The sequence below is a fragment of the Pteropus alecto genome, unplaced genomic scaffold (genome assembly GCF_000325575.1).
Source record: "Pteropus alecto unplaced genomic scaffold, ASM32557v1 scaffold1039, whole genome shotgun sequence".
Lineage (NCBI taxonomy): Eukaryota > Metazoa > Chordata > Mammalia > Chiroptera > Pteropodidae > Pteropus > Pteropus alecto.
In genome coordinates this window covers 21,124-32,825 of record NW_006442145.1, presented here as the reverse complement: position 1 = coordinate 32,825, position 11,702 = coordinate 21,124, and the positions used below count along the sequence as shown (strand labels likewise).

The following is an 11,702-nucleotide window of genomic DNA, read 5'->3' as shown; positions in this document are numbered from 1 at the left end:
CAAGCAGGGTTACACAGGCTAAAATTGGCAGTTAGCGTATGAGCTCATTGTTACAAGTTTCATGATTAACAGAATGTGGTTAGGGGTTCCAGAAACTAGGCCTAAGTTATAGACTTCCTTTGTCCAGTTTCAGGTTTTAATTATTCTTTAACCCTTTCACATTTCAGCAGGCCATTACAATAATTTGTGTTGAGTTCATGGCAAGTTCCTAATATTGTGATTTAATTACAGAAAACAATGACTGTGTTATGAGTGCATATATGCAAAAAGCAGTGGCCACCTACTTATTCATCTCCCTTTACTTGAACATAGCTAACTTCCATCTTATCAGGTCTATCCTGATCTCCAGAATAATGCTTATCCAGGCAAGCGAGATATAAAATGCTCTTACGCTATATTCTGGGACTCAACGCAAATTTACTTACTGTTAAGTCATCTCTGAACTTGAATTAAAATTATGACACTTGATTCTAACTCAATCTTTACAATTTATAATACTTCTGCAGATTAAAGCACAGTCTTTTATCTATGCCTAACTATATCAAAGTTTCTATATTCCCAAATTATTATAATATAATTGTCAAAAATAATTCTGAAGAAAGTTATTTCAGAAAAGATTTTATCATTATTAGAAAAAAAACAAAACACATAATCATGTATATGGAACGAAAACTATGCTCTTTATGATACTATAAACCTAAGCCAAATGATGAATGTAAACATTCTTCAAATCAATAAGGTTAGGTTGTATATTGGTTTTCCTCCCACACAACTTGTGAAATTCTTCACTGGGTCAATAAAACGAATTATCTCTTCCCTGAACTTGTCTGGATAACTTTGTACGTGTTATTTTACCTCTCGTGTGATATTTTACCTCTACTGCTTTCTTTTGTGTGGGGCATTCTGTGTCAAGAAGACTTTTCCATATGCTTGGACATTTATACCAGTTTTTGCTTTTAACTTAGTTTAATGTTCAATTTAAGAAATATAGTCAAAGATTTGTAGCCTTAATTTATTGTGAAATTTATCATAAATATATACATAAAGGTCTATAAAACATATACTTTAAGTAATTTTCATAAAATGAACATCATATAACCAACATGCAAATGTATAAGCAGAATACTGACAGAAACCCATGGCCTTATATGTACCCCATTCAGCCATTCTTCATCCTAACTCTACTGCAATCACTTCCTGGCATTTTGGTTTTGTATGTTTGTTTGCTTGTTTGTTTGTTTTGTAGCTGTGTCACTAATGTAGGGCCTCATCATCATTTGCATCCAGTCCATAAAAGGTTAAAGAGAATGTGGAAAGGGCACACATTGGCTTTTAAGTATAGAACGCAGTCAAATGTTGCAGTTCGCTACAATAAAGACTGAGAAATGTGTATTCTGGAAAAAGAGATGAACGGGTAGCAATCTCTGTGTTATTCTCTTACTGATTTTGAAAATCCAAGTTGGATAAATATATGTCCTTCTTATTCAAACAATACCTTGCATTGAACTGAAATTTTTTTCTGGATATGAATATCTTAAAGTTTTTAAAAAATAATTTAATAAATATAATGAGAGTATACATTTAAGCGGTAACAATATTGCAATACAAATGGATTTGTACCACAATAGGGTAGTCACGGAATGTTGTGAGCACATATCTGAAGATCACCTTCCCTTGTCTTTCTGTCCTGGAAAGACTTCCAGAGGTTCTGGACAACTTACTCCTGAAGGAGAGAGAGGCTGAGCAAGGCAAAAGAAGAGGGTACATCAGAGTGTTCCAGGCTGGAAGAAGAGCTTGTGGAAAAGTCTGCAGAGAAATAGGAGTTTTCTCAAATTGTGAAATTTAGTATAACCTTATCAGAGTGCTGAATAGAAGGCATGGAGGAGGGGGTTGCAGTGACTGGAGATCAGGGTGTAAAACTGAAAAGGGTCAAAATATTAAAATCTTTGTTCAACACACTGTGGAGATTTGGTTTTATCTGTAGACTTTTTTAGTGAACAGAGTAAAGCAAGGCAAATTCCAACTCACTGGAAGCATGGACAGAACACTTTGTTTGCAGTGTGGAGAATGGATTTTAAGGGGAATCTAGAGGTTATTATGCTGAGTGAAGTAAGTCAGAGAGAGACAAATACCACATGATTTCACTCATATGAGGAATCTAAGGAACAAATAAAAGAATCTAATCAAACATTGACTCACAAATGTAGAAGACAATTTGGTGACAGAGAGAAGGGATGTGGTTTGGAGGGCTGGAAGATGGGGTGAAGGGTTAAAGAGGTACAAATTAGTATTTAAGAGATGGTCAGAGGGATGGGGGGCACATTATAGGGAATGTAGTTAGCATTAATATATTGGCTAAGTTGAAAACCAGACGAGAGAAGGAACAATTAGGAGGATCATTTTATGAACTATATAAATGTCTAAGCAACATACTGTATACTTGGAACTAATAAAAAATAAATAAAATAAGTAAATTAGTCAGTAGAGATGTGAAATATGAAACATGAAAGACATAGGACATTATTTATTTTTCTGAACCCCAGAGTCAAGCACAAATAAATGGAAGGATATACCATGCTCATAGATTGAAGTAATCAAAATTGTTAGGATGTCTCTATTATTTGAAGCAATCTAAAGATTCAGTGCTTTTCGTATGAAAATATTGATGTTCTTTTTTCGCAGAACTACAATAAATAATCCAAAATATTTATATGGAATCACGAAACAACAACAACAAAAATAAATAAATAAAGTTAGAGATAGGAAGCTCCCTGATTTCATACTGTACTGTAAGGCTATAGTAATCAAAATAGCATGGCACTGTCACAAAAACAGACACACAGATCAAAGGAACAGAATAGAAAGCCAGGTTTATGGAGTTCTTCCTGGATATTTTCCTTATTTGATACTTTGCTTTTATTTGTATTCTGAGACATTTTTAATAATAAAGTCATTATTCATATTTCAGAGACTTTCAAAAGTATGTTAAATTTTATCTAATAATAATAAAAAAATACTGTGATAGATTTAGAATCAAAACACTTAAGTCCCAATCTTACCTCTACAATTTATAAACTGTAAAATGGAACAAGCTGTGAACATCTCTGAGCGTGAGTTTCATCATTGGTAAAATGGGAGCTAAGATTCCCTTTCCTATTTAGCTCATAGTTCTTCACTTAGGAACAGATGACAGACAGATGTGAGAGTGTAGAAAATACCAGAATTACTTCTAAGAGCAATTGTAACACCCTGCACATATCTCTATATTAATATTTGAAGCGGGTTAATTCAATTTTATGTCAAGAAATGTTGAACATCCTTTGGTGGTTCCACTCACCGAGGAAGATGGAAATCTCTCCATCAGAATGTAAAATGTCCCCATACTGAGAGTAATTTTAATGTTCAAAGGTATACATTTTGTACCACAGAGCCTTGCATATAATTCACCTACCTCATGTGATGCTAAACTAAATATATATATAATACATGTCCCAATGCTACAGAGAATACCAACTGATCCAGACTTAGAGAAAAATATCATGTCTGTCTCCAACATGAGCATTTGCTGACAATCAATTTTCAAGACTAATTGTAACCATAAAAGACCAATTCTGAAATTGGTAAACGTGCATACATCCACATGAAGGATGTCATTCTACTATGTTGCATTATGAAAAATCAATTTTATGGGTTTCCGTTAGGCTGCTGTATTTATGACTATGGCATAACACATTGCCACACATTGCCAGGCACTTAGCAGGTAAAAAATGTGTGTTGCGCTTTGTTTTGTCTTTACATAGCAAATGAATTATTGAAGCAATAAGCAATTTTTTTGCTGGATCCTGCAAGTACTTTCTGCTCAGGCCTGCCTCTTAGGAGCTGAAACTAGGAACCATCTACCTGAATGTGCTTACAAAGATTAAAAGTACATTGCATGCCATGCAATTAATGTTAGTAAGTGATCTTATAAAATATAAGACTTGAAGACTGTGTGTATGTGTGTGTATGCAGTGTAAAGTGGAATGGAAAATAGAGTTCGATAAAGTTGGGGGTTCAGGAATTAAAGAGCTATGGAACTCAAAACCCCTTTTATTAGCCTTTATCATAATGCACCCTGATCATGCTCATTTCAAACTGAGCCTGAGCAACAATAACAGCGACCTTTGAGAAAGTTTACGTTAAACAAATTTAGGATGTAATTGGAAACTTTCATTTTGATCCTTGATCAGGAAGACCGTTTTCTGTTATAGCTTAGAAAATCCAAGATTTTACACTAGCTTAGAACTATCTGCTTCTTAGTCCACAGACACAGGCAGTTTGACTCTTAGTTGTACAAATTCAATAGAATCATAATGTTCTCATGGCTTCTTTAGTGCCATTCACATAACTACAAGGAATAACTCTAAATTGTACATGCAAAACATCCTAGCTTGATTTCCTTCCTTTGAGAGAAGTCCAGTAGACACATAGAGCTTAAGTTCCTGACTAAAAGCTATAATCAAGTTGCCCCTTTCATAACTTTGTCACACTTAAATTTTACAAGCTCTATTTAGATATTTACATAGTTTTCAATAATCTGAAAGAATAGATCCTAATTTGAGAAAAAAAGTTTATATTTGGTAAAGATGAAACAAAATTAATTTATACTTTGTGGCTTCAAATAAGGATTAGTGACCACATCTTAAGAGACAATTTTAGCTACCTCAAATAGTGATAAAATATATAACAGAGTGCGCGCACCTCTACAATGTCTACGAGGTTCCTCCAAAGCATAGATATTTCTTGTCAATTTAGATACATTTCCTTCTCAATAAAGATAGCTTTATCAAAGGATAGTAAATAAATAAGTATAAAAAAATAAAACTACAACCGAGATCAACTATTTTTATAAATAGAATTATTAAGTGAAAATAAAGCATATTGATTTTAAGATAAAGGGATGGGGTATGAGTAGTTATTTAAACCATAAGTCAACATCCTGCACATATCTCTATATTCTCAATCCTTATGATCACTCCCTAAAAAAAAGAATTTATTTATTGGTCATGTGTCTTGTTGAGTCCTGAGCTAATTACATGTTCTTGGGTCCTTTCTCTTTTATACCTCACTCTTAGAATTACAAAAACTTGCAAATATTCCAAATTCATTTTTTATAAAATTGTGGAAAATGTATTTTCTTAATTGAGTCAATCTTTCCCAGCTATTTTAGCACAAAAGTTCTCAATTTTCCCAACAAAAGGAAGCAAAAAACAGTTTTCTTAACTAAAATAAGAATGAATAATTCATATATGATCCTGGAACAAAGCGAAATCAACTTTCAATTGAGTATTGTTTTCTCATATTCCAAGATTACTCAACAAAAATAATAAAATATAGAGAAACAAAGTATACTAGAAAGAGTAGTAGGCTTAATATCAGAAGAATAAGATGTAGTTTAGATTTTTTAAATTAAGATATATGACTGTAAATAAATCATTAACCACTCCGAGCTTTACTTTCTCATCTGTAAATAAATATTTTGGCAGTCTGTTATACAATGTGTTGAGCGTGCAGGGGTAAGAAAACTCTGTGACAAAGAAACCATAATGCTTTGTGTCTACCAGTGGAAACTGGGCTACACTTGACAGTTTCTATGGAATTTTTCATGTCTGACATTAAAGCAAACATGTTCTTGCTCAGTGCAAGGTGTAAAAATGGGAGTAGAAACACATTGTTCGAATTGCGGTTCCAATGGCAAATGGCAGATAGACATCCCCATGCCATTATGTCACCATATGTTCCTTGATTTGATTGAAAACCAGTCTTCTATTTCCAGAGAGAAAAATACATGTTCAAAATGATAAATAAAAATCAGAAAATAATAAATTCTTTTTAAAATATTTTTATTAAATGTGAAAAAACTGAGGAAAATAAATTGTGCAAATGATGAGAAAAAAGAGAAGACCTACTCTCAAAAAGTGCAAATAAATTATTGAGAGAAGACTAAAATTTCTTTCAACATGATAAATAGAATCGAAGGTTGACAATAAAACTCTTAATTAAAATTAAACACAATGAATCTCCATGTCCTTTGACTAACTGCGCACACACACACACACATACACACACACACCAAAAAAACTATTTCCAATCAAAATTTTCTCCTATTTAGAGTTTTTCTCAAGGCAATTCTAACATCTTTGTTTCTCAGGCTGTAGATTAAAGGATTCATCATGGGAACTGTATTGGTGTAAAAGACAGAAGAGATTTTTTTCTCATCCAGAGATCCAGCAGAAGATGGTTGGATATACATAAATGCACCTGATCCAAAGAAGAGAAATATAGCAAGTATGTGGGAACTGCAGGTGCTGAAGGCTTTCGACCTGCCCTCCATGGAGCTGATGCGTAGGATGCTAGAGATGATGAAACCATAAGAGACAAAGAGGGTGAGACTGGTCACAGTGATGTTAACGCTTACCAAAATGAAAACTACAAGCTCGTTGATGTACGTGCTGGTACAAGAGAGCTGGAGCATGGGGAGGATGTCACACAAATAGTGGTTGATGGTGTTCACATCACAGAAGGTCAGTCTCAGCATGCATCCAGTGTGGGCCATAGAACAGTAAACGCCATCAAGTATGAACCGAGTATAATATTGGAGCACACTTTAGGTGACATGACGTAGTTATACAAAAGTGGGTTACAGATGGCCACATAGCGATCATAAGCCATTGATGTCAGCACATAACATTCAGAAATAGCAAAAAAGCAGAAAAAGTAGAGCTGGATCATGCACCCCATGTAGGAGATAATATTCTTCTTTGAAATGAAGTTAATCAGCATTTTGGGTGTAAACACAGAAGAGTAACAGAGGTCTATGAAAGACAAGTTAAAGAGGAAAAAGTACATGGGAGTGTGTAGGTGTGAATTCAGCATGATTAGAATCATCAGACCCAAATTTCCCAACACAGTAACCACATACATTACTAGAAACAGGAAGAACAGGGGGAGTTGGAGCTCTGGTCGGTCTGTTAAACCCATGAGAATGAATTCAGTCACGACTGAGCCATTTCTGAGAGCCATTCTTCTCCAACAGAATCTATGAACAGGGGAGAAAAAGATTACACGCAGAATAACTCAGCTCCTCCTGCAGTATCTTGTCCTACAAGTGGCTGTATACATGGGAATGCCTGAGACTACCCAACATTGTTAGGATACTAAATGACACTAAGTTTCCATTACTAGAGTCTTATAAGCTAAATTATCACAAACTTAGCCTGCAGAGGGAAGGACAGTTCTTTCATATGCAAACATGACTGCAGTAAAACAAAACATAACAAACAAACAAACAAACAAATGAGACAAGCGAGAAGTTTGGACTAGGACAGAATCATCTTTCTCTCATTTCAACATCTCTTTATTCATGTGACCTCCCCATCCCCCGCCACAATCACCACTAGTAAAATTGTAGGCAAGAACCCTAGCACCTGGTGCTAGCCTCTAATGTAGATTAGAGTTGGAGGGGTAGGAAACTAGATCACTGTTCCAATTAAGGGAGAGGTTAAGTGACTGTCCCATGTCACAGCATAAAAGCCACAAATGAGGAGCAGTGAGAATTCTATCCATTTAAAGAAAACTTATCAACTGAGAGACTGTACATCCTGAGCCCCTAATATCTCTGAACAATCTCTGATCTCCCCACAAACACAATTTTCACCAGTTTTACGTGAATACCAGAAATGCACAAACTGCAAGGAAATTGGCATATCTTAGGTCCTTGGGCTTCCATCTGAAAACAAAGAATATATTATGATAAGTGGAATTCAGAAACTCACCTTACGTCAGAAAATCTCAGTGCTCTCTTATCCTTGGTATTAACTCTCGTGGTCCTAGAAAAGCAATTTCAGCTTCTGAGGCTTTGAGTCTTTTGATTCTAAGAGAATATAGTGGACATTTAAATTCAGACATACCTTGTAAATTTTTCTGAAGTACAGATTATACATTCTGATTATGGCTTTGAGTTCTCTCAAGTAGCAGAGAAAAGTAAAAAGATTTTATTATGTTCACCTTTGCTATTTGATTAGACAGAGAAAATTTAATGAGTTTGATGGTTTAATGCACTTAGTTATAAAAAGAGTAGAAATCTGCTCAGCCTTTTCCCTAGGGAGTAGATTTTATGTGTAAAAGGGAATAAGGCGATTATATAAGTGGACTCTGATCTGTCTCTAGTTCCTCTGGGGTTCAATATGTCCTCATTTTCACTTCACCCAGGGGATTGTACCTCCCTCAATGTGCATCTGAAGTAAACTCCCATCTCTCCATAATCATCATTTTTGAAAAGAAATCTATGATATTATTTCATTCCCTATTTATTCCCATATTTTAAATGGAAATATTTTCTGCAAAGGTTCTGCATTCATGCTTCCTCAGTTCTTCAACTGATTTTCGTTTTTTCAAATATTGCAGTAACTCACTTTCTGGATGTCTCCAAACTAAATTGCTATGTTGGATATCCCTTCTAAAGTTTTAACTTTTATACACCTACTGGAAATTTCTACCTGACTGTCCTGTTGAGTTGTTATATGTAACATTTGTGTAACTGAGGTTATCAATTTCTTCTTATCAGAGAAAAGAGTAGGGGCTATGGTGTGAGAGAGTATGTATATGAAAATTCCTACTTCCACTCTTACTAACTATAATACCTTGGACAAATTACCTAATCTCTCTGTTCCTCTGGTTCATCTTTGTAACATAAGGCTGGTGAAAAAAAAAAACATCTCTCTCTTTGGGATGTTGTGATAATTAAATGAAAAATAATAAGTAAAATGATTACAGCAATGCTGGTAAATAGTCATTTACCATATGGTAAATAGTCATTAAAGGTCAGCTGTTATTATTTATGTTCTTATATTTTCCAGGAGATTCTTTATCTTAACACTTATTAGACATTGTTTCCCCTTAATTCATGTGTTCCCCTGTAAACTATAAGTTCTTTAAGGACAAACATCTCTTCTGTGTTGTTTAGTATTTTACTCCTGGAGCTAAGAACAGCACAGAATATATAAAAGGAGCACAACAAATATTTCTAAAAATCATGTTTTTTGGCCAAAAACCTGAATAGTTTCTGCATTTCTCACATGCTAAGTAATAATATCTACTATCTCAATGACCTCTCTCATTTTTCCCTCCACAACCACTACTCAGTTGTAGTGGCTCCTAAATACTCTTCTAGCATTTCTGAATACTCTCTCTTATTTAGCCAATTATATGGGTGTTGGAATGAGCTCTGCAAACACAGATCTTTCATTTCCTAGTTCAAACTTTCAATGCTTCTTTTTTTGTTGTTCAATTACTAGGCAATTGAAATTTTGTAATAAAAGTGTAAGTATAAAAGGTAAAGAAGAAATCGAGTTACAGTTTTTCATTTGTTGCCCTTATCTTTACGATGCATAAAGAACAATAAAAATTTTATATATTTAGGGTACATAACTTGATTTGATTTTGTTTATAAACAGTGAAATAATTGCCACAATAAAGCTAATTAAAATATTCATCATCTCACATTGTTAGAGCTTCCTTTCCTTTCCTTCCCTTCCCTTCCCTTCCCTTCCCTTCCCTTCCCTTCCCTCCCCTTCCAAATTCTCTATAAAAGGTGACTTCTCCTTTATCTTAGTGGAGCACAATTTAGGTTGCCTCCTGAATCTGTGTCTCCCAGGCTGCAGCTTGCTTTTCCTTCCCTTCCCTTCCCTTCCCTTCCTTTCCCTTCCCTTCCCTTCCCTTTTCTTTCCTTTCTTATTTTTTTTTCCTTTTGTTTTTCCTCTAGTGAGAACATTTAAGATCTACTCTCTAGGGAATTTCCAATATTTAATATAGCGTTGTTAACTATAGTCTCATTGGTGTACATTAGATCTCTAGAACTTACTCATTTTGCATAAAGAAAACTTTGTACCCTTTGACCTACATCTCTCTTTTTCCCTCCTCCAGACTCTAGCAACCTCTTATTTTAGCCTCTACTTCTACAACTTTGACTATTTTAAATTCGACATATAATTTATTCATATTTTATTTGTCATTCTCTGTCTCATTTATTTCAATTAGCATATGTCCCCCAGGTTCATCCAGGTTGCCAGAAATGGCTGAATATATATATATATATATATATTTTTTTTTTTTATTTTTAAGGAAACACCATATTCCATTTTGTATATGTAGTATGTATTACTTTTTAAAAAAAAATATATTCATTCATTAATAGACATTTAGCTTGTATCCATAACTTGGCTTCAATTAACATGGGATTTCAGAATCTCTTTGAGAAAGAGGTTTTACTTCCTTTGTATATATACTCGGAAGTGGGATTCCTGGATCATGACATAATTTTATTTTTAATTTTTTGGGAAAAAAATTCTATACTTTTTTTCATAATGGCTCTACTAATTTTACATACCAATCAAAACTGTACCAAGATTCCCTTTTCTTCACATTCCCACCAACACTTACATATTGTCTTTTTTTTGGTAATAGCCATTCCAATAGGTGTAAGGTGATATCTTGTTGTGGTTTTGATTTGCATTTTCATGTTTAGTGATGTTGATACCTTTTTTGTATACCTGTTAGCCACTTGTGTGTCTTCTTGGAGAAATGTCTATTTAGACCTTTTGCTCATTTTTTAATCAAATTATTTGTTTTTGTTGACCGGTTTTTGCTTTTGCTATTGTTAGGAGTTCCTAATATATTTTGGATATAATCTCTTATGAGTAGATGGTTTATAAATATTTTCTCTCATTCCATAGGTTGCTTTTTAATTTGCTGATTGTTTCCTTTGTTGTACAGAACCTTTTTTATTTTGATGCAATCCCACTTGTTTATTTTACTTTAGTTGCCTTTGCTTTTGATGTCACATCTGAAAAAATGATGGCCCAGAAGAAAGACAAGAAGCTTTCCCCCAAAAAATTATTTTTAGAACTGTTTTAGATTTATAGAAAAATGGAGAGGAAAGTACAGAGTATCTCATATACCCTTTGCCATGACACTTACATAGCCTCCCCCATTATCAACATGGAAACTTTTTTCCTGTTTTCTTCTAATTGTTTTATGTTTTCAGCTTATATGTTTAAATTTTTAATCCATTTCGAGTTGATACCTGTATGTGATATGAGATAAAAGTCCCAATTCATTTTTATGCATGCGCATAATTAGTTTTCCTAACAGCATTTATAGAAGAATCTATCCTTTTGTCATTGTGTATGCTTGGCAATCATTTAGATAATCAGTCGAGTGGGTCTATTTCTGGATTCTCTAGTCTGTTCCATTAGTTTATGGGTCTGTTTTTATACCAGTACCATATCTTTTATTTATTCGAAGTTCGTAATATATTTTGAAATTAGGAAATGTCATGCATCCGTATTTGTTCTTATTGTTCAAGATTGCTTTGGCTATTGGGGACCTTATGTGGTTCCATATGAATTTTAAGGTAGTTTTTTTTGTTTTTTTTTGTTTTTTTAATGTATTTCTGTAACAATACCACTGTGAGTTTGATAGAGATTGCATTAAATCTTCAGATCACTATGAGTTGTATGAACATTTGTTAACACTACTATTTTTTTCCAGTTCATGAACATGAGCTATCTATTTATGTATGATTTCTTTAATTTCCTCCACCTATGATTCATAATTTTCGGTGTATAAGTCTGTCACCTCTTTGGTTGAGTGTAATTCTAAGC

At 33.9% G+C, this 11,702-nt stretch overlaps 1 protein-coding gene across 1 annotated transcript; it reads right to left on the bottom strand.

The window, feature by feature from the left end:
- Window positions 1-6,130: 6,130 nt before the first annotated feature.
- Window positions 6,131-7,062, bottom strand: LOC102891643 (olfactory receptor 8B3-like). The gene is given in 2 exon segments (XM_015596306.2): window positions 6,131-6,612; window positions 6,615-7,062. Coding segments are annotated over 2 exon segments (930 nt in total).
- Between the last annotated feature and the right edge of the window lie 4,640 nt (window positions 7,063-11,702).